Raw genomic sequence first — 23,416 nt, 5'->3', positions numbered from 1 at the left:
ACAGTGTCCTGGAACCCCTCTCTGTCATTGGAAGCACATGTCTGGCTTATATTCAAAGCAACAAAAACTCAAGCCACACCAAAGAGACAGAAAGAGAAAGGAAAAAAGGGGGGCTGCTATATTATTATGGATTCTCAAGTTATTATTTGGCAACCATCTCATTACCTCGGGCAAGACAGGGTCTTTACAAGTCACACAGGTAGAGGATAAGACAGAAATCAGTGTATGATGAAACTAAATTAGCGCTGATATGGCTATTTGATTAATCGATAAGTTGATTTGATCAGAAAAATATGCAACTTATGCTTAATTGCATTTGTTTTAAGTCGTTCATCAAGCAAAAATGCTAAACATTCATTTTTCTGGCTTTCGGTGTTATGGAGAAGAAAAAAGCCATTTGTGTTCCCGATATAATCATTCATGCCCATGTATTAGCTTGAGTTTTATCTTCCTCAAGGACACCTCCTGGGTTCCATACAAGTGTGACGATTCACTGATTTTCCTTATCTTGTTTTGAGTATCTTTGGTTTTTAGACTGCTGGTCGGACAAGGTGATTTTAAGACATCAACTTGAGTTCTTGATATTATAATATAAACCAAGAACTACTATTTTAACTGGATATTAGAAAACCTGAAAACAACCAACCCAAACTTGTAGCAATCTTAAAGTTCTACATCAAACTTTCATCGGTATGTGGCCATTTGATGTGATGCTTGTTCCGCTTGACTAAAAAATACATCTCAGGTCTGCCTGTGAAAAATAACTCATACAGATGCAGACAAAACAACTGGCAGCAGCAGAACTTTGGGCCAATTTGTTAGAAACTCACCCAGGTAGGAGGTGACCTGTCTTGTTCCTGTTAACACATGTGCCTATTAGGAAACATATTGCGGCATTTCCCTTCTTGTTGCAGAAAAGGTGAAATCCAGGCGGATGCTGTATGCCAGGCTGAAAGATAGATTGTACCGAGCTAAGGCATAAAATTCTTCTTCTTCTTTCAAATCTCAGTGGAAGACAATGTCTGCAAGTTCATATGGATCTAGTCAAATGGGGAAGATCCTAAAGTACCTACAGTGTAGTACATTAATCTAGGATTGCAATTCGTGTTCTTGATTCCTCTGCAGGTAGGATTATAAAAAGGTAGATGCTGATAGTTGTTCCATGTCAGATTGATGAAAAAATATATTTATACTTTATACTAGACTAACATTAGTGGCTACAAACACAATTTGAATTGCTAACAAGATCACCGAAACCCAATAATATGAAAGTATAGTATTTACAGTTTGGTCTACTGCCCCCAAGTGGCCAAAAAAATATTGCTGTGTTCTTAATTTTACAAAAAGATTTTCTGCTTTATCTCACCTAAAGTCAGCTGGGATAGGCTCCAGCCCCCTGTGACCCTGATGTAGATAAGCTGTTGCAGATAATGGATGAGTGGATGGATGGATTTTGCTGCTTTAAATAGAGTCTGTTTACCCTCTACTTTGGAAATGCAATGCTGCTACTCTGTGGGCCACTATAACTGTAAAGCTGACTTCTACTAATTCACCTGGGACACTCGTAAATCAGTGTCCTTGGTAATTCATGTAATGTAAAAGGTGTCACGGGCCAAACAGAATTATCACCTAACTCTGCAGTTTCCCACATCTCAAGTCTTTTCATCCTGTTAGCTCATTATTATGGTTTTATAGACCATTTACTTTATTGTTCAGTCTAACCACTCTCATCAGACCTGTTTCCAGGAAAAGATGCAGCGTATGCTAACTGCTCAGCTTATGAGTGACAGACAAAGTTAGCAATTAGATGACTTCGACCTAACTAAAGTAGAACAACAATCGAACTTGAAGCCAATAAAGTTAAAGTTGAACATAACATAAATTTAGAATATTTGGCTGAAGAATTAGATCTTTTTCTCAGGCGTTGGTGGAGCACAAAAAAAGCATTAAAATGAGAGGGAATGTTTGAATTTGTCAGGGGAAACACACAAACACAAAACTACAAATTAGTTTGTGCATGACTCAAAGAAGGTCTGACTGTGACTCACAGTGTGCTGACTACAAAACAGTGAAATTAATAATGGTAATTCAGCATGCAGACTGAGGAAGTTTGTTTTTCTGATCTTTGAGTTAAAGCCAGTCAAGATTATAAAATTGCTCCACAACACGTTGATGAAACGTATTTTTACTAAAGTGATGAATTACCCTCATTCATGAATCAATAATAGTCTTATTTTACACATGACCTATGATGATGAACATACACAAAAATAATCTATGGCAAAAATAGTATTGTGAATATTTTAAAGACGGCCCAAAGTTCACAAATAATGTTTTCAGGGGAACTCCTCCTATTAAGAGGAGTCAGACTCCACCCTTGTTCCCATGTGGTGTATATACTGGCCATAACAACTTTAAAGGGTGGTAATGCCCCCCCCCCCCAGCAGCCATTTCACTTGTCATAGCAGAAAATGCACAGGTGAAATGACATCCATAGGTGGAACATTGCCAATGACTTCCATTTAGAGTATTTATGTATTAAACTATGCCTAGAGTACTGCAGGTTTAGAAACTGTGATTTCTTCTGATGGAGTGAAACTTGAACTAACCCAGATAGATTTGACACGGACAAGATATCTGAGCCAACTGGGCTCTCTGACCAGACAAGAGAAAAGACGCTTGGGGAAAGCTGTGGTGAGCTCAACTCTGACCTGTCTGGGTGTGATAGTCCAATGAGAAAGTCCAGAGCCAGCATCGGGTTTCAGTTTGTGTGTTGTTAGGAGTGGACTTGGGGGGGGTCAAATGAGTCCAAAGCAGCTTCGAAGAAATTAATGCAACACATGTAGGGTCAGGCCACATGTGCACAGTCCAGCTATTTTCCCCTTCCTATATAAATATCCCCTCTGCGGAACAGCAACTGGTTGATCAATCTGACTTAATGCACAAGCACAGATCGGCCAACTCTTCTTACCAGCCTCCTGGGTCTTAACTATCCTGAGCAACTCATCTGGAAGATCTGAATCCATTCATACTGAAAAGATACTAAATACCTCTGACTTGAGATGGGTCACATCACAGTGATAATGTCTCTCTAGGGGAGGACACTGTTTGCTAAAGGAATGTTTTACTACAGTCCAAAAATATATTCTCAGCTCAACTTTCATTTGTCTGTGTGTGCAGCACGCAAGCTGCATGCAGCGCTCGAGGCGGAGAGAGTCATGTTGGCTAAAGCAGTACAGCTGGCTAGTAAATATTGTCTGACACTCAGTGTGTCAACCGTCGGAGGAAATCAGTTACAAATGATTCCCGTCTAGGACCGAAACATACGCAAGACAGATGGAGAGAGGTGTCATGAAATGTGCCGACATGACACTGCCTGGATCTGAACTGGTCCATCTTTTCTTAGCAGCCTTAAATTTTCCTGACAGCAAAGACAAAAATGCACAGTCTGGAAGCAGAGCACAGACTCATAAAAAGGGTGCACTAATCATTCCCACTCGTTATGCTTTAACGATGAAGTAAGCTGCAACTAATTATTTTCATTAATCGAACAGTTGTTTTGTCTATAAATAGTCCTAAAGAAATGTGGGAAAAGAAAATCCACTCACAACTTCCAAGGTTACATCTTCAAAGTGCCAACAGTCCAAAACATATTCAGTTTGAAATAATACAACAGATACAGAGAAAGACTTCACTTTTTGAGAGGCTGGAAACAGGAAATATGTGGCATTTTTACTTACTTAAATGACCTAAATGATGAAAGTTTTTGAACATAAGACTGGTAGTTTCAGTATTTACATGAAGTCAGTCATCTCCCTGAATTTGACACCATTTGATTATTTTTGTCCTTTAAAAAAAGTCCAGTGTGTTGGATTTAGTGGAATCTAGCAGTGAGCACCTCTAGAGCAGGTGTTTGGTTTGTCCACTCTAGGCTGCTGTAGAAAAATGGTGGTGCAACATGGCAGACTCCATGAAAGAAGACCCCCTGTGTAGATATAAAAGGATTCATCCTAAGGTAGCAAACAAACCTCTTAATATTATATTCCATTTGTGCTATATTCTGCCAAGGATCACCCTAACACAAGGACCTTTAAATGTAACCTGTACTTGTTCACACAGCTCCCTTCATTCATTTATCTCAATCAGCCCAAATAACCCCAAGCAGGTAAACATCCTTCCAACACATCAGCTTTCAGACTCTCCCCAACCACACACACATATGAACGAACTAGAGATGGTGGTTTTCGAAGAGTCTGACCCCATGAGAATGAACGCATAAAAGGCCAACTTCTGATGATGATGAGCTGTTGATGAATAAATGAACAACTTCCTCATGCTTTGAATCCCACTTTCACACATTTGCCCTTGCTGGTAATTAATTCCCAAGATTCCACAGCAAGCGTCGTGAGTGGCAGTGCGTTTCAATGTTAAAGTGTTCTGGAGGCTCACTCCACTCCCCACTATTTCACATACTGTGTCTACATGGACCACTGGTGACTGAGATATCATGGGCCACAGCCCAAAGGGTTGCAAACACAGTGTGGGACAAGCATATAGACAGGAACAAATTAGTTGGTGGAGCCGGTTATCTAGTAATCAGAGGGTTGCTGGTTCAATTTTCCTGCACCAACAGACCAGTCAAAGTGTCTTTGAGCAAGATACTGGATCTAAATGAAGCCCCTAATGGCTGTGACATCTGTGTGACTCTGTGTGGTTGGGTGAGTGAGTGCTTTGGATAGGGAGCGCTGTATCGCTCCTGATGCATGGCAGCTTCTGCCATCAGTGTGTGGAATGTGCGAGTGAATGGGTGAATGTGAAGTGTTGTAAAAGCACTTTTAATGTTCGGTATATAAGAAAAGCGCTATATAAATCCAGTCTGTTTACCATTTACACTGTGAGGTCACATTTGAAGAGCTCTCAAGCAGCTATTTTTCATTTCTATTTCTTGCTGGGACGTCATAAACATAATAAATATATAGGTTTCTAAAAACACTACTTGACTTCTTAAGTTGACACCAATAACGTGACTTTTATTCAATGTCTGCCGTTAAAATAACCCTGGAATTCATCGATAATTGAAAAACTGAAGTGTGAATTAAAGTGCCTTTAAAGATTGAAGTATGCTTTAAGCAACAGCGAAACGCCTCCAGTGCTATCGGTGAATACTTAAAAAAAAAGAGCTTCAGCATCATCAATTATACAGCATCTCATCTGAGGTGCACACTGGATGGATGGACTGCAAGCTAAAATTTGATGTTCAGCTTTTTCACACACAGATCTGTTGGAGAGAATGACAGAAATCCATAAATGAAAAAAAATAAAAAGTGTGTTTACACAGGAGAGTCATTCTGCCTCAACATGTGTTACAGATCTCTAAGTCTGGTCTACTAACAAAGGCTTTCATAACACATGATGTACCCAAAAACAGCCCAAAGGGGAGACATGAATGAAGAATCAGCAGAGTAGAATAGAAAATAGAGTGCAGGCAAAATTCACAATGACAGATGCAGACAGGATCATTTCAAGATGGTCAAAATAGATTTTTCTTCATGTTTCCTGATGCAAAATTTAAAAAAAAAAAATCAACATTCTCCCAGAAATAAAATAATTAAGAATCTATTTACTACTTTTACGCATGGATCTTGGATATAAAAAGGGAAAAGCTTTTGGCATCTTCACCTCTTACCTTCAGCAGATGTGGAGAACACGCTGTCACACACGCATACAGACACAGATAAAGCCTGAAGTGCTGTCAAAATAAAGTTCAGAGGCCGGCTCCAGGGATTCATGATGCCCGGCTGAAGCTTGGACTGGGTCTGCCCAAGTGTTTTCACTGCAGCGCAACCATCACACAAATCACACAGTCCTCCACCACAACAGCTGATGTGCAGAGATCCACCACCGCCGCCACCCCACCCCCCCAAAACAAAAAAATAAAATAAAAAATAAAAGTGACTTCCTGAAATATGATCAAGTGTATGAGCTGGAGCTTTAGGAAATCCCGGCGACAGCTGATTCAACTCCGCGCGCTCTCTCCATTCACACAAGGGGGAAAGCTGCAGAGCTCGCGCGCGCGCAAGGAGAGCAAAAGAAAAAAAAAAAAAAAAAAAAAAAAAAAAAAAGTAAAGAAATTGGGGAGAAAACGAAGAAGAGAGCGATGACAAACACTGACAGACACACAGGCTGCTGTTGTCTCTGTCGCCCACTGGAATGACATCAATTCCAGGCCAATTACTGAAGAGAAGTGTTGTCTTATGAGCGAGGACCATGTGCTCCAATCAAACGCTCCGCGAGGTCCTAGTGCCTACCACGCGAGGCGTCCATGGTCAGTGAAGAAGCAGCGTCAAGTTACCGGAAACAAACCAAACACAGGTTTAGGCTTCAGCTTTCAAAATAAATCTCCAATATGACCTTTATGATGCTGCACCTTTGACACATTTATTTATTTTTATTTATTTTTTTACTATTGCTCTATCCTTATTCGGTCTACACATGTCATTGATGTTTATACATACATATATCTAAATATTCATATATATTTTTATCTGTATTTAGTAGTTTAATGCTTAAGTCTACTGTTGAGCTTGTTGTCCATTCTTTTTTGATAAATTCCTTATGTGTTTGTTGTCTCTTTTAAGTTTTTAAATGTACTTTCACTGTGAGATGCAGTGAATAGTCTCCAAACAAGCTCAAGTAGCTTCAGGGGAACTGATTTAGGTCTTTAATTAAGGGGAAATTACATATTTAATGGCATATGAACATGTGCTGGTTCCAGTTCTTCAAATGAACAGTTAAAACCAGCAGCAATTTGTAAGTGGTGTCCCAACAAAGCTCGTAAGTGGACCTTGAGTCAAGATAATTTTGTCAATTACAGATGGATTTCTGCACAAATGTTTACTGCCTTATAAAAAAGTAGCAGCCTGCAAAGGTGCAGGATACAGGGTGTGAACCTAGCGTTTTACTTTGAAGGCAAACAGCTTAATTTCCGGCGTCTCTCTTGGTATCTCTTTCTCAACTTGACCCAACAGGCTCGACAGGCGCACACAAAGTGTATCACCCCACACTGAGTGTAAATTTGAATTATATAGTCTAGACAACTCGCAGATGTTATGATTATGGATACATGTTGTTATTCAGTCAGAGTGAGATGAAAGCAGCATTGTGTGGTAAAAAAAAAATAAAAAAAATTCAAATGCAAATTGAATGCAATTGGTTGGACAGTCTGCTCTCAGTGTACAGAACACACACCAGAATCAAAATATCAGCATCAGATATATTCATGAGAATCACAGACTCAAGCTGTCATTAAGGCATTGCAATACACTAAAAGATTACTCTACAAGGCTCATTCAAACACTTTGCCTCTGCTCCTATGTGCTCTTCATTGTGTGCACCACATGGCTTTCAAATGCATGCAGAAAACAGGCAGATCATGCAGGTTGGGTTCCTGAAAGCTTTTTCTCCCGCAACAGGAGAAAATTAAAGTACAGCATTGTTCTCCCAGCATGGAGACTTAAAATGAAATTTTGAAATGCAGGAACTATAGGGGTGCAGCCCGGTGTCATGATGCTCAGAAACCTCAATTTCTCAAAAATATCCCTACTAGATCAAATGAATGGAAATGAAAGAATACTGAAGAGTATTCTCTGCACGCTCATTTTACTGGAACTCAACATTCGGCTATGGGATGTTACGAAGAGCTGATCTTCTGCTCTTTTTTTAGCACCAGGGGAAGCTCAGAGGAAGGTGATAAGGGGCAGAGGGGAGCGGGTGGTAAAATAGGATTCTCTGTTAGTGTGCTAGGACAGATTGTGCTCAATAATAAATCCCAGCTTCATGGAAGTTATTATATCTCACTGCTGTTATTTTTTTTGAGGTTTGGAAAAACACAACTTTACACAAGAGACACATTTTATTATCACATTTGGAAGAAAATTAAACAACATACCTAAACACAACCCAAATATAAAATATATATGAAATAGTCACAGTGTAAGTGTATTTTTTTCATGTTACATTGCATAGTAAAACCTTTGTAGAATTGAGAAAACAACCCATGTGCATAGCTGTCTTATTATACTTTCTAGATCAATTATGGATCATGAGTCCTGTTATTAATAATCTCCTACCATCCAAACACACACACACAAACACACACACACACACACAAATGTGCAAAAACAGTGAGTAGCAATTGTCTTCTCCAAGACGTCAGAGCAAATTGAGATGGATGACACAACTTAAAGGCTAATGAGTAAAATAACAATTAAGGAAAATGAAAAAGGGCTTCTGCTCTGTTGTCTATTATTCCAAAAATAACTCACTTTTGATTCATGCCCAGCTCCGTCACGTTGTGCAGCAGTTCACTTTGGATCAAAAACACACAACTCTAAATCTAGAATGGCAGACCCAAGTCTATCATGAGACAAAGACAGAGACAAAAGCTCCATTCAAACCAGCACTGTCCATTAACGGGGCATTTCCACTGAGGAGAGGTCACATTCCTTCATCTTAGCAGCTAATAGCCGGCACTGAATGATGGCAGAGCCCACTTCAGGCTTCTTTCCGCTTATTAGTTATATAATGAAGACAGCGGTGGTTGAAGACTGTCTTGGATGGGACTGTGCAACATAATGAGTGATTTTGTTTTATATCACTGCTTCACATCACATGAGATCATGTGAAAGTGACTGCGCGAGGACATCAGTTACTCTGCATCCCATTACACAACGTATTCTGGAAAGAAAGGCAATTTGCAATCAAGTGAAAGCAAGATAACGCTGATACATTACATACATTTTTGACGTTACATCTAAATGGTATCAGTCTCTGAGGCTCGATATGATTACAACCAAGACAGAGTGTTGAGACATGATTTCATACAGTACATCCATTTTGGCCATCATAATTTCCAGTTGCATACCAAAAGGGCAGCTAGGACAGCTGAATCTCACAGATTAGCATCTGTTTTTTCTCAAAAGACATATCTATGGCAATCTTTCAAAACTCCAGAAGATCATTTAGCACTGTTCTGTAGGTATTTCCTAAAATTTTAAGGACTCTTCTGCACAGTGCATTAAATCTCTTTCTGTCCGCTGCACAATAAAATACATTTTTAAGCTATTTAAGCTCTCCCAAACTGCTACTCTGTTTCTTTATACAAGCGAATATATGCATATCTCCTTGAAAGATTTGTACGACACATTAACAAGAATTTTAAAAAGTTTTATTATCAGGCATATCTGTGTTAACGTTATATATATTCATGTGGTGTCACATAAAAAAGAGCAAGGAGCTTTGTTGGATTAGAAAATACTAGTCACAATAAGGGAAACAGATTAAAAGGTTGTATTTTTTTTTTATTGTGCATTTGAATATATTTTTTTATCCAGATGGGCAGAAGAGTCTTTGAAGGTTCTGGAAAAACCTTCAAGACAGAGGTAAGTGATGTTAAATGACCTTCTGAGTTTTTGAAAGATCGCCATGGATTTATCTTTTGAACAGATGTTAAGCTCTGTGATTCAAATGTAAGGCAGATAGACAAGAGTAGAAAACAGCTAAAGTTATATGAAGACCTACACTGACATTTTAATTCATATTCAGCACTGTCAAAGGCCAAAGCTCACTTCATCTGTCTGTTAGAGAATGCTACAGGCTTTTTCCATGTCTTAATCTTCATCTGTTGCCAATCACTCAGCTGTTGCTCCTTTGAAGAATCTGATCCAACAGTTTCTGTAACAAGAAAACAAAACACTCAGATTACTAAAAATGCTTATGACAGAATGGGAGCTAGAGATCATCAGTCTAGGCCTCACAACAGCAAAACACATTCCAGCTTCAAATCAAACAGTCCTGTGTGAAAACAGGGTTGAAGCCTGGTCCCTGTCGTCCTCCCTCACCCACACCGTTCAGCTCCTCTTTCAGGACCTGCTGGATCTCTGGCATCGACCCTCTTCTTCATGTTATCTGCCATAGCAAGCGGTGTGGGTGGAGCAGCTGTGTGTGGGCACCCACACTGTCTGCAGCTCGGCTGAATGGTGGCACAGCACTGTAAGCCCCTCTCTGCCACTGAAGGGCCCTTTTGTTTCACAAGGAATACAGGCCTCCATACACTCAGCACAATGACACTGTTCACAGTTTCTCTCCATAATGAGGCAGAGGGTGTGGGGTGCATTAGAGAAGGAGAGAGCGACTCAAATTCCGCTAGCAAATTAAACGGTGATAATTATTGACCATACAATAAAAGGAACTAATAACGCCCACTTCACATGGTGAAAATGTTTCTGAAGCGTAGTTTTTTTCCCAGCTTTTTTAAAACAAGTGCAAGAAAATAGCAAAAGTTTGGCAGTGGCGACATCTAGTGGAGCAATGTGCTCATTGTTCATAAGGGCAAAGACGAGCTCAAGAAATCCTCCAACTGTCCAACGTCATTCAACTCTTCCCTCAACCCTACACTTATTATTATTATATCTTGGAAGATTTAATTAAAAAATAAAATAAAATGTATAAAGCTGTTGATTAGATTGTGTAATTGTGACTTTGACATTAAATATGAGCTGCAGAAACAGTGTAAAGACACTCAATAGAAATGTGAATTCCTTCTTCAAAAATTACCCAACATTGTTTCATTAGACAACTATGAAGGGGGATAAAAGAAATCAACCACTGTTAATCAGAGAATAAAAATATCATGCTGCCCACCCACCCCCTTGTTTTTGTGTTTAAGTTCAACCTTAATGGTCCCACTTAATGCCAGTCTTTTCAGTTAATGATGTTGGTAGGCGATTGGAAGCCATTATATTTTCAGCAGCTTGCACTGCTGAGCAGAGAAGAGAGGAAAATCTGCAATATTACTACAGCTTTTTTAGTGTTGGCCATTACTGCAAAATGCTTCACCCTTTGCGAGGTTTAACTGAGCTTGTAGGAGAAAGGTGTGTTATTATGTGCTCAATCGCGTGTGGGTCATATACACAATTAATGTTCTGTTCGGTGTCTCAGGCAAGTACTTGTTAACACAACGGTGAGCTGTTTTGGGGTTATTCGCCTTATTCCATATTTTCAGGGATTTGGTAATCTAATGCATAATTTCTGCATATTTATAACAACTTCAGGGAAGTCAAAATAGACGGACCTGGTGCTTAAATATTAGGAGAAATGAAATGTCTGTTTACACTAATGCAGTTCTTTTTCTTATGGTATGAAGATCATCTTATTCCACTGTCTGTCAGTATCACAGACTGTAGATTACGTATCAAGTTGCTCCAGCCCTTCGTTGAAACTATTTTATGGTTACACCGTTTGACTTTGTCTTGTCTATGTCTTTTGCATTATTCTATAGAAAAAAAATCCCCCAAATTCAACTTGACATGTTTGACATATTTGGAAACTCTGGGATCTTCACAAGACTTCAAAATAAATTGATGTGATGTGGGTTTGAATGGTGTTTGACTGCGGGTCAGTGCAGTTTTGATGGGTTTATTTATCTGCGTTTTGACAAAAAGATATATGGATTACCTTTTTGAAAAGTTCACCTCGCTGTCTGTTGCTCAAGCACACCTCCCTCTTCTTCTCTTCCTCCTTCTTCCTCTTCACCTCTGCAAGCGTGCTGTAACAAAATGATGATTTTCAGTCTTTTATGGTTGTTGGTGAAGAAAAAGTTCTATTTAAAAATAGTACAACAATGCACATATCTATTATGCAAAGACACCAAGAACTAAATCACATACAATCCTAAAAAAAAACAGTTTTATAGCTAAATTTAAGTATTTTAAATCATTCCATGCACCACTGTTTTTCTGTATATCAACTATATTTTCTACACCTCAGTCTAACACTCCTTCCTAATCAATAGGTGGATCTGGCAGGAAGGAAAATAAACAAGCAAGGCAAGGAAAGGAAAGGGAATAAACATAATTAGAGCAAAAGTCTTGGCAGAGAAACAACGACATATTTGTATGGAGATGTCACAGATAGCCGTCCTGCCTTCACATGCGAAAGCAGGGAGAGATAAGGATGAATCTGCTGCGGCAGATTGAGATGGAACTCACCACTTGGATCTGAGCTGCATCTCTTTCCCAGTAATGGCTCTATCTCTGTGTTTGAAAAGGTTATCTGGAAACACACACACACACACACACACGTTCATACACACAAAGCATGGCAGTGAATCACTTTAACTTTTCCTGGTATTTGAAGAGACTGAAATCCTCCTATCAGAAAAAAAAAAAAGATTATATTGCGTTATATTATCCAGGAAGAGGAGACAAGACTTAAATAAGGACATGAATTCCACTTTCTCTGCTCACTTATCAAGACATCTTATGTATCATTTTATATCACTATCATGCAAAAGTTTGTTCCCGTTAAATATTTAAGTTCATCATCGCATTCATGAGCAATAATGAAAGCATCACTGAAGTAATGTGATTTTTAAAAACTCTCTACCCCTCTAAATCTGTCACTGTCCCAGCTGTCATTGACCCACAGGTGAATGTTTCTGTTATGGCCAGTAGAGGGCAGAAAGAGCTTCAAAATCCCTGTCACAATTCTTTAAATTCTTTATTGTTTACTGTGCAGCTTGCCACTCTCAAATCTCATCAGACAGAACATCGCATCAGGAGCTTAATGACATTTGAAGGACACCGAAATATTTCCTGCTGAAATCAAATGCTGGCATTGATTCTGAAACCTTTTTATTCAATAGAGGACCACTTGCATATCTGACTTTAAGGGCCTTTCATTGTATTTAGTCACAGCTTTGCTCTGTGTGCTAGTTCACACTCTTTCTCTCCTTCTCCTTATTTTTACCTTACAGTTTACCTCAAAATAGTTGATTTTCATTACACTGCAGATGCTGGCCAGTCATAGGATCCATCCTAAATATAATATGTCATATTCTTTGTGCATTATATTTATGCTATATGCAATTTATATATATTAAATCCTGTACTTGATAGTAGTACACAAGCTCAATACGTTGTTTGCTTGTCATTGAGTAGCTGTAGTGGGCCACCCTGTCTAAAATCAATGCAAATTAAGTATTTTGGGTTGGTAAATACGGTATAAATGGGCACAATGTCACCTATCAATGGCCTAAATTTCATAATGCGTGTATGAGCTTTAAAAAAAACAACACAAATTGGCTGAAAAAGGACTGCCCTCACTCTTTGTTCTGTGTCTGTATGTGTGTGATTGGTCATGTGGCAAACAGCCACTGCAGCTGGGATGGGACAATGGACAGTACAGTGAATGAGAGAGGTGAGGGTGGCTGTTGGCACAATACCGTTCAGAGAGGTAGACCGGGCATTGTGAACTCTCCTCTGGCCGAGAGCAGCGTCCGAGTGCGGTTCTACCAAATCGGGCCGCTCCCTCCTCTTTTGTGTCCTTTGCTCCAGTTCTCTTAGTCTACCCTGAGAACGACTGATGAAGTCTGGTCTGGACCTCTGGAGTGCTTCCTGCCAAAATCAAAAACATATTGGTCTTCTTGACAAAACATTTAAGTCCAGCTCCCCTATTTCCACCTTCACTTTCCCCCAGAATATAACCCTAGGTCATCCTATGAAAAACTCCAAAGTCAGTCCATGTGTCTTTCCTTTTTGCTGACATTGTAGTGTGTTTGAGTGGTTGCAGGCCTGGGGGTGAAAAATCCCCAAAGAGTTTTAAAGTTAACCTGAGAGGTCACATAATTAATATCATAGGGATTTACAAAGAACAAAAAAAATTTTTCCCCCCGCAACTTTTCTCTAACCTCTAATCTTTTGGTGAAATACCAGATACTTTTACCTCCTCGGCTTTTAAAATGAAATCACTCTTTGGTTATACTGGTTGAAACACACACCCTAACCTTTTGTTTTATTAGTTAAAAAAACAGCTCTGAACTCACCTGCAGAGAAAAGGTTTCAGTTGAACTTTCGGGTTCAAGACTCAGTGGAACAAATGCAGCATGAGGCTGGTTGTGTTGCCGTTCTGGGCTTTGATCCGGACGTGACTTCATACATTTCCCCTCATCTGTCACTACCAAGGCAGAGAAAATCAAATTGTTTGCGTTTCATTTACACCTGGCTCTGCTTCACATGCCTGTGCACAATGCACAGTTGCTCAAAAGCCTCTGGGCCTGCCATGACATATTGCTTCTTGGTATGAATCAAGCAGGCACACAGTACGTAAGAGCCAAGGAATTTCACTATATCTGTATTGATTCACTCAAAGAGTGTAGCACTGAAAAGAAAGTGTTAAGCTTGCAATATTTTCAGTTAATTGCAACAAAGATCAGTGTTTTACAGGGTGAGAAATCATGATTACAGATGAAGAGAGAAGTCATAATACCAGTGTTTCCCTGGGGTGATGCAGCAGTGTCCTTCACAGAATTGCCATTTGGTGTTTTCTTCTTACTAAGTTGTCTTTGCAGTTTAATATTTGCTATGATCGCAGCTGCATTGAGGGCAAGCACTTCCTCTGGAGACTGATGTGAGTGTGGATCTGAAATGCGAGAAGACTTTGATGAAACTCAAGGGTAAAAACAGTAAAAGTAAAACAGTGACACTGGCTGATATTCAGCTGCCATTTGGCTGCTGTGCAACACAGGCAGATTTGAACAACATTTCATAATGTCCGGCCTCATTCGGAGGTTTGACTGTATCAAACATTAAATTTAAATGACGTTGCCTCAGGCTTTAATAATTAATTGATGACACTGTTAATAAATGTGATTAAAAAATAATTTAACACAGAGAAAAGACATAATGAATAAAGAAGCACACTTGTACAGCAGAATACTCCCTCCTTATATTACTAATTCACCTGAATGTTCTGCCAAACAACAGCTTGAGCTGATCGCTACAGTCATTATACATAATGAAAGGATGGCTGGAGTCTTGATGACTTGACTTCACACTCTCAACCAATTTCTAAAATCAAGGAGAAATAAAACATAAGGCAGCAACATTCCTCACAGCTTACATATCTGATTATTCATCTGAAGCGTTGAAACGGTTCTGCATTCTCTCTATGGAGACTTCACTAAAGGAATAAAGTTTGACATTTTGGGAAATGTTTATTCTCTTACTTGCCATAAGTTAGATGAGAAGGTCAGTACAACACTTATATTCGTATGTCAAAAGACCGGTCCAAAGCTTTAAAAAAAAAAAAAAAAATCGACTCCATGCACCTAAACCTCATTAATTAACACGTTTGATTGTCTTGTCATCACAGTGAGGTTGCCAGGCAACCAGCAGAGGCTCCAGGTAGTGCTCCCAGCCAAAAAAACAAAAAAAACATAGCTCATACAACTGAACAAACATAATATAACACAAGCGTTGGACGGAGCCAGGCTACCTATTTCTCTCCATTGTCAGATTTGATGCTAACAATCTTTTAAATTCTGGCTTTATACTTATTAAACTTAACCTCACTACCCTTAACCTATGCCCAAGTCAAACCGTAACTAAAAACTCAATCCTAAAGAAAACAGATAACTTGGTGAAACCGGATTTTGGACCCCACAATGTGTCTCCACAATGTGAGTCTTGTCCCCACGACATGATTACTGCAAAGAAACACACCCAAATGTAATAGCTACATTACAGGATCTGGATGTTAAAATTGATTCTAACACATCCTAATGCTTTATTTTCACCATGTTTAGCAGCTTGTGATTTCCCTTCCTCCCCTGTGCTGTCAGTGAAAGAGTGAAAGGGAAGCCTAGAATAGATTATACATGCAAAGAGGTGCGTGGGAAAATAAAAGAAGGTGATAATGAGAAAAGGTCTGTGGCTGCCAATGGGGCCTCTGCAACTAGAGGATGTTATCTGACATCGACGCAGATATCTGGCATGAGTGTCAACTGTGCTCAAGGCAACAGATAAAGGAATCATCTCAACAGGATCTAATTATGCCTATCAATAAGACATCAAAGGTGAAAGACAATATCAAATCTGAGAGTTGAGCCCCAGAACATAATAACTTCAAGGTAGAACACACAAATGGCACAAAGGATGTGTATATTTAGGCACTGCCATCCTTTGAAAATGGAGATCAGAGACAATGGGAGGCTGTGCGCTGACAGGAAGACTGTCACAGTGGGAAAGAGAAACCTACCCGGGGCCTTGATGAGAGTTAGACAGGGGGACACTCTCCTCTCTGCATTCTCTGGCAGCAGTCTTTCTTTCTCGTGTCCGTTTGGCTCCAACGTGCCTCCCACTAGCTGACCCGTTTCTTTCACTGCTGTTTGAGGGCTGATGAAACTACTGTCGGAGTTCACAGGGTTGATATTGGTCTCTTGCGGGAGCCCAAAGCTCCATTTCCTGGCAGCTGGTTGTGTCACCTTCTCCTTGCTTGGCTCAGTGTGTCCGAACACATTGCCATAGCAGCTCAGTGGTCTGTGCGGTGTGTCCGATCTCCGTCCAAGAGCTCTCAGAGGAACCTCTGAGGGAGCGGGTGAAGCTATGGCAGGGGGGGTGCTCATAAAAAGGCTCAGTGTGGACCTGTGTAGTGTTCCGCCGTTTCTCTCTGCATCTGAAGTGGATTTATTTGGCACTGCAGCAGAGTTTGGCCTCTTTGTGGAATCCAGATGGTGATATGAAGGTGCCGCATTGTGTTCTGAATGGTTTCCCTGACTCCACATGCTGTTTTCCTTGTACACTCCCTCTGTGTAGCTGTGCCTGTATTCTGGGTGCCTTATCCCACTTCCTACTTTAGCTGGGCTGTAGCTCTCCCTGTGCTCTGTCACTTTGATAATGGTAGCCTTTCGTCTGTGGACCACTGCGTCTAGATCATGGCTAGCTGGTGGGGTCCTTTCTGTGCTCGGGGCAGAGCTGGCCATCATACATTGCTCTGTCACTTTTACTATAGTGGCCTTCCTCTGCACTGTGACCTGCCTTGGGTTTGGGTCCATGGACTCGTTGTTGGGTGGTGTCGGAGAAGGGGATTGACTGGATTGGGAAGAGTGACTGGTGTCTGAGCCAGGCAAACTAGCCGATCTGCACACTTTCCTGGAGGAGATGGTGATGGAGGAGAAGCTTGCTTTGTTCTGAGGGATGATTGTAGTCACAGCAGAGCTTTGTGACAGCGGGGCTGTTGCCCTTACAGGCTGAACACTGCTTGTCCTATGCAAAGGAGTATATGACTTGTATGTCTCTGTGCTGTTTGTCCCTTGAAACAGACTGTGTGGTTTACAGGGATCGGCAGAAGTTGTTCGATGAAGAGAACGCTTGAGGGGTTCTATGCTGGTTGTTTTCATTAGAGGGGACTTCCTGTTGAGATCTGAGCTGGTCCCTGTGGAGGGCTCATTGGACTGACTGCCTCCAGGGAAAGATGACACCCTGTTGGTATTCCAACCTCTTCTCAGAGCTTGCCAGCCAAAAGGTCTGTCCCCTTCGTTAGCCGTAAAGTTTTGTTTTTCTGGCACCTACAGCGTGTGGATAAAAGAGATTCTATGTGATAAATATCCTTAATTATGCATGGAAATCCCATCCCACCCTCCTGTTGTTGCTAATGTCTCTAGATAAATGTTTTGTCATTAATCAACACAATAAACCATATGCTGTACATTCATCTCGCCAATTTGAGCTCCTGTTTTCAAGTGGCAAATACAGAAAACGAAACATAACATCATTTAATATGGCATGAGTTATTGACAATACGACATATCTTTATATCAACAACAGGTCAGCTGTCTAGTTTTTCTTCAGGGCTCTGCTGTTTGTTCTTTAGTCAGATGACTCTCCTCATGCTTGACACAGTGCATGCCCTAGTCGCAATGGAAGCAGCAGCAGGCGAGGCCAGCACACAGCGTGACTTATCCCTCACAGAATCACAATGAGACTCTATCCTCAATAGAAACTCAAAGACAAAAACAGATTCTGGTCCTTGGGCTAGGGGATACTGATGGTGCTTATGGAGAAATGCTGATATGTCCCACTGGCCTGCAGGTTTACGATGTGACATACATTCCTGATACTTCTTTTATCAATGTTGCATAATCCATGGAAGTAATTGACTCTAAACAAAATGTTTGAGGAATTTCAACAAGCTCTGCATGCATTTGCACTGCGGTAAATAGTCTATTTATTTCTGTCTTTTATGGACTGCAGCTCACTGATTTCTCAAATTATGATCACATTCATATATGCATAAATCCACCACTTACTCTGCAGCAATTAAGGTTGCATGCAATTTATCCAGTTAAATCTTGTATAACAAATAGACTTGTTTGTCATCTGTACAAAATGGTCTAACTCTGCATCGCGTCGCTGAGGATAAATGCTGCTGGAGGCAGAGAGCACAAGCACCCTGACATCTGTGAAGGTAATGGTCAATAAAGCAGACACTGGTCAGTTGCCTTTGTGTTGATCACAAGTCTTTTTTTTCTTTTTTATTTCAGTGACTGTTCTGCATTCAGGCCTTTGGTTTGTCTAATATTATGAGTGTCCAACCAAGCTAACAGCGAAACACTAAATCTATTATGGTTTATTAATTGGAGACACCGACTTAAGCATCAGAAAGCATAACACAAGCACACATTACTCACCTAACTTACCAGGCAGACATGAAATGCACTCCCCAACACATATTGATATCTGTCATAATATTCTCCTCGTGTAGTGTTAGCTCCTGGCTTATCCTGAGCTCAGTGTAAAAAAAACAATCATGTCAGAAGTGTTACAGGTTACCTGTTCAGCAATGGGAGAGTCTTGATCAAATGTTGGCCACGTCTTCACACCCAAAGCACTCGAACGTGTGCGACTTTTCTCCACCTCTTCATCTATGTTTCAAGGCAAAACAAATGATCCACTGTCACATTCCTCCCAAGACATGCTCCTTCTCTTTCTCTTTTACACACACACAGTCCCCTGACTGTATAGCAATGTTGACACTGTCAATAATTGACGTTGGCACAATAAAGTGAATCTAGCACCACCCCGGAGCCACTTCCCTGCTTCTTCAGGAGACATAGCAACTTGACTGGTCTGCCTCTCAGCCCTGACAGACTCTATTGCCCCCCTGACTGCCTGCCTGACTGCATTTACACCTGCTGCTGTTACCATGGCGACTGGCTCTCACTTTGGGATAACCCTTGAATGCCATGTGTTTTTTTTTTGTTGTTGTTTTGTTTTAAGGGAGAAAACAGGAGACAAGATGAAAATTGCACCACTTTGCAAACGTGATCACAGCTGAAAAAACAAAACAAAATGTAACTTTCGGGGTGCCATAAGGGACGCTAGTCTATCTGAGACATTATTCCACCTGCCGCCATCTCTATATGTCTAATTTATTTCTCTATAAAGGGCCGCGCTCCGACTTATACCACCCCCCTCCTGAATGAGCTTCTCTCATTACCTCCACTAGCTGTGCTCAAATAACCCTTTTTTCCCTGAATCAACAGCTGACCTTAATATCCCAGAGGAAAATAAAGAAGCAAGGCCATATGGCAAAAACCCTCTGAAGTCCCCTCCCTACCAATTTATTCCTCATCCACACGAGTTTTATCTAAATAGTAAGTGTGAGCGGGGTGAAAATTGGCCAGCCTGTCTAAACATAAAGGCCTTTGGAGCACAAGATCCAATTTTATTATCATTTGCTCATTAACATCAGGTCATTTTATAAGTTTGTAAAATGTGACTTTTATGGAGGAAGAGGGCACTAAGTGTCTGCAATGAGACATCGAGTGTGATTAAAACTACTTCTGCAACGGTTGTCAGCAACAACCAGAAAGATTTATTTTTTTTTAAGACGAAAGAATGAGAAATAGGAGGGATAATTTACTAGCTGGAGTATTACCGAGGCAATTCTCGCTGGAATAATTGTGGCTGGAGTTTCTGATTTCCTTTCATTTGGTTTCAGATGTGGAATTGTGGATTTTAAATGTTCTGACAACTGAGCAAAAGCAACTAGCATCAAAACAAGGCATATTTGGATGCCGTCCTGCATATAGATTTTTTGTTTCTTGTTCAACATATTTATTCGACTCATTGTTGGGATTTCAGCCCTAGCCGATTTGTCTACATGTACCTGCATTAATCACAGTAATTGATCACAGTGAAGTAACTAAAAATGTGAATATTTATGGTCCATTTGAATAACTAGCAAGAGATTTATAATTTATCTAAGATCACCTCTGGAAATATTTATATTTTATATGCAAAGGTGTAAGTTGTACAACCTATACAGCATATGGCTCATAAGGACTGTTAAAAAACAGTCTTATCTATAAAATAGCCCATATGGAGATGGAAAATAATAATTAATCATAGTCTAACATGATTATACTTTTCATTATGTCAGAACAACCTGTGCATGTAGCTTTTATCCAACAGTGTATGATGTTAATAAGGTTTATCTCTATCAAAGTTCTTTGCTGTCTGGGATAAATTGCTTTGATTTCTGCAAGCAGCCTAAGCCATGCCAGAATAATCTATGTATAAACAAGGACGAGGTTGGAAGATCAAACCTCAGATCAAACCCAGTGAGTGTGGGGCTGCCATGTTTAAAGATTAACAGGGCTCCTTCTCCTTCTAGTCTGTATCTCTCATATCTTTCTGTTTCCCCAATTTCTTCCCGTCACCTTTTCAAGCCTCGTAGCGCCGATTTCCTTTACCCGCAATCCTACTAAAAGGAGTTCCAGTCGTGTACTGGAAATTGACTTTGTTTTTAGGGGTTGTTGTTTAAAGTGATCATCCAGTCAGTCAGTGTGGAGTGCTTGAAAGAGGACAGGGGCAACAGTGCTGCAAGGAGCTGATTAGAGGCAGGTAAACTGTGTAGCAAGTCAGCCCTGAAATAAGCTGTTGTTCTTCCGCTGGCTAACCCGGCCTCTGCAGGTACCCTGTAGCCATATTTGTTCTCGCACTGATCGTGCACTAAAAATCAATAGAAACAGAACCTTTGTGTGTTATGTTGGAATTTTTCTCTTTCTTTTTTTCTCTCTCGTGCAATAGAGTTTTAAATTCTGTTTTTTTTTATGGTACATACCATGGTAAGTTTTGGACGTTGCTTGATTCTTCTGGAAGGTTGGAGTAATTGGTTGCTTCAGTTTCATCTAAAAAAGGGGACCAATTAAAAGATTTAGAAGATATCATCAAAAACATACCTTTGCATCAAAGTAGGTACTGTATATCTCAGACAGTTCAATAGTTTAGGGACTTAATTGCTTCCTTGCTGAGAGTTAGATGAAAAGATTGGTACTCTAATGTTTGTATGGTAAATATGGGGCCATTGCTAGAGCCAGTAACCAGTTAGCTTAGCCTCTCACAAATACTGAAAACAGGTAAAAGGATAGCCTGTCTCTGTCCAAACGAAGCAAAACATACCAACACCGGTAAACATTTGCTGTAAACATATTAAATATTATTCATTTACAGCATTATGGAAACCAAAACATATAAAATCCTTGCTGTTTCCCTTGTTTTCCGTCTGTATGCTAAGCTAAGCTAACAGCCAATATCAATATTGACCCTCAGAGTGGTATTGATCACCTAGTCTAACTCTTGGCAAAGAAAGCAATAGGTTTATTTCTTCAAAATATATTCTTTTAAGCATAACCTTGTAGAACTAGGGCACATAAATATCACTTCAACCAACTTTTGATTTAAGCTACTGGTGAAAATCCCCCCAAAAATCTCAACACTTACTTTACATATATATTTTTTATTTCCAGTGAAGAGTTACAAGGGAAGAGGATGTGCTCTGTGCATCATTTCAAAATCTCAAATCTCTAGTACAGTACAGCAACTTATCAATTTTGAAGTCATATTATCAATTCACTGGGTAAGACTCCCATTGACTTGCATTCTCTTAGGGCACAAAGCTCTATCTGCTGCCATAGCTCCAAATGAGCGATAAACCTTTCGAGAATTTGTGGAGTTCCTGCAGAGTAAGCTGTTTTCAAAGGATGCCAGAGCTCTGCCTTCTCCCTGGGTAACTGAGACTTGACTACAAATGGCTCTCTGTGGCACTGTGTGTGTGTGTGTGTTTGAGTCTGCCTTGCCCGGCACTACGCACCATCACCTCCATTACACAGCATTTTACCTTCAGAATTGCAGAGCTTAGACTGTCTAACTAACATGTAAGAATCACAATCACACAGTCTGAGAGGGTGTCAGTGCCGAATCCAGGCTAAATCAGTCAAACGTTTTTGTAAAGGACTGTTTTAAAAGGTTGATACTCTAAAGAATAGAGACTAAAGCTCTTCCATTCTCTGAGACAAGAATTCTCAGCGCTCCAAAATAAGTGTAAGGAGCCCTAAAAATGAACTGGGTTGCTGAGTATACAGTTGAAGAATTCCAGAAACATCAAAAAATGCTGTGTTGGAAAACTTTATGAATATATGCCTAAAGCTTTGTTGGCTGTCTATAAGTGTTTACCTGCCCAGCAGAGTGGTCCAAAAACTGACTTTGGTTGCAAGTGTCAGCCATCATCACTCTTCTTTGGATAGGCAGCCACCCAATTTTGACTGGAGCAAGATAACTGAGTTCAGTTTGCTCCTTCCTTGGGGCCTGCATGATATGAGCTCTCTCCCAGCTTCCTCTTCGCTCTGGAGGAGACAAAAACCCAGTTTGGAGGGATTCCTGGCTGCCTAGAGAACTCTCACACCGGCTTGGACTCCCGCATGAAGATGAACCCCTGCTGAAGGAGGGAATCCCTGGCTGTCTCCAGGCACGTCCCGTTGGCTCTTTGTTGAGAACAGGCATGGAAGTTGTCCGATCATTAAAAGCTGGAACCTGATCGTGAACTGGGGCTCCGAGGAGGTCGCACTGCATCCTCTGCAGGTGCTTCAGCCAGTCGTCCAGCTGGCCTCCTTCAATGGCGCTCTGGGGCCGAGGTGTACGTGGGGGGCGAGAGACAGGGGGCAAAACCTCTCCCTCTGCTAATAAACTCTCCCAGTAGGATTCATCTCCTGATCTCCTCCAACCCGGAGCTCTACGTAGGTGGGCAGCTGGCCTGCGGAGAGTCATCCCTCTGGAGCTCAGGTAACCACTCACAGCTCTCGAGTTTCAGCCCACGATAAAGGCCCTCTACAGTGGAGGTATTAATGAGTATCCCCTGGCTCAACTGGACTTTTTACCATGTGCCAGAACTGCACTGCAAGGAATTAGTAGCTACGAGAATGCTGGAGGTCATCTTTGTTAGGGATCTGTTAAGAGAACGTATCAGAATACGGTTAAGAATGAGAAATAAGTGCAAATTATTCTAGGTCATGAGACATACTTCAGTTTCCTGCTTTCATTGCACCACTGTGCAGAGCTGCTGATACGATTACTTACCAGTTACTGACAAACCATCCTTTCCCCCCTCACTTCCAGCTCTCCACAGTCCTTAGTGCGTAGGAAGTAAACACTCTTTGTCTTGATATAAACTAGGTGCTAGTGGGTACTGTCTCCAGTCAGGCATGTAGCAATGTGAGGGATGCTTTGGTGAACAAAAG

At 40.6% G+C, this 23,416-nt stretch overlaps 2 protein-coding genes across 4 annotated transcripts in view; both read right to left on the bottom strand.

The window, feature by feature from the left end:
- Nucleotides 1-6,329, bottom strand: part of adam12a (ADAM metallopeptidase domain 12a) — a 71,957-nt gene extending 65,628 nt beyond the window's left edge. The window contains exon 1 of the mRNA XM_019278746.2: nt 5,687-6,329. Within this exon, the coding sequence (XP_019134291.2) occupies nt 5,687-6,269 (583 nt within the window). The 5' untranslated portion in view covers nt 6,270-6,329. The remainder of the gene's footprint in view (nt 1-5,686) is intronic.
- A 1,663-nt stretch (nt 6,330-7,992) lies between these two features.
- Nucleotides 7,993-23,412, bottom strand: cxvih10orf90 (chromosome XVI C10orf90 homolog). Of its 3 annotated transcripts, XR_002043122.2 has the most exons (12): nt 23,256-23,412; nt 22,356-23,125; nt 20,965-21,031; nt 18,669-18,760; nt 16,096-17,404; nt 14,326-14,478; nt 13,883-14,013; nt 13,283-13,454; nt 12,048-12,111; nt 11,515-11,605; nt 9,627-9,732; nt 7,993-8,736 (listed from the first exon to the last, which is right to left on the bottom strand). XR_002043122.2 is itself a non-coding variant. In XM_019278752.2 (11 exons), the coding sequence occupies exons 2-11, from the start codon at nt 22,944-22,946 to the stop codon at nt 9,694-9,696; spliced, it is 2,709 nt and encodes a 902-aa protein (XP_019134297.2). In that variant the 5' UTR covers nt 22,947-23,125; nt 23,256-23,412; the 3' UTR covers nt 7,993-9,693. The 3 variants fall into 3 exon arrangements, 2 of the variants coding, with proteins under 2 accessions (XP_019134297.2, XP_019134298.2); XM_019278752.2 differs by having other exon boundaries at nt 7,993-9,732; XM_019278753.2 differs by having other exon boundaries at nt 7,993-9,732; nt 13,883-14,007.
- Nucleotides 23,413-23,416: the final 4 nt, after the last annotated feature.

Source organism: Larimichthys crocea, chromosome XVI (assembly GCF_000972845.2).
Source record: "Larimichthys crocea isolate SSNF chromosome XVI, L_crocea_2.0, whole genome shotgun sequence".
Taxonomy (NCBI): domain Eukaryota; kingdom Metazoa; phylum Chordata; class Actinopteri; family Sciaenidae; genus Larimichthys; species Larimichthys crocea.
The sequence above is the reverse complement of the archived record's forward strand: the minus strand, read 5'-3'. Positions and strand labels throughout refer to the sequence as shown.

Bases quoted from the DNA above. Each gene is read 5' to 3' on its own strand.
- cxvih10orf90 (XM_019278752.2), bottom strand. From the start codon at position 22,946: ATGACTCTCCGCAGGCCAGCTGCCCACCTACGTAGAGCTCCGGGTTGG. The intron at 17,405-18,668 runs GTAACCTGTAAC...CACACGCTGTAG, and splicing joins ACTCTCCCATTGCTGAACAG to GTGCCAGAAAAACAAAACTT. The intron at 11,606-12,047 runs GTGAGTTCCATC...ATTTTGTTACAG, and splicing joins ATGCAGCTCAGATCCAAGTG to CACGCTTGCAGAGGTGAAGA.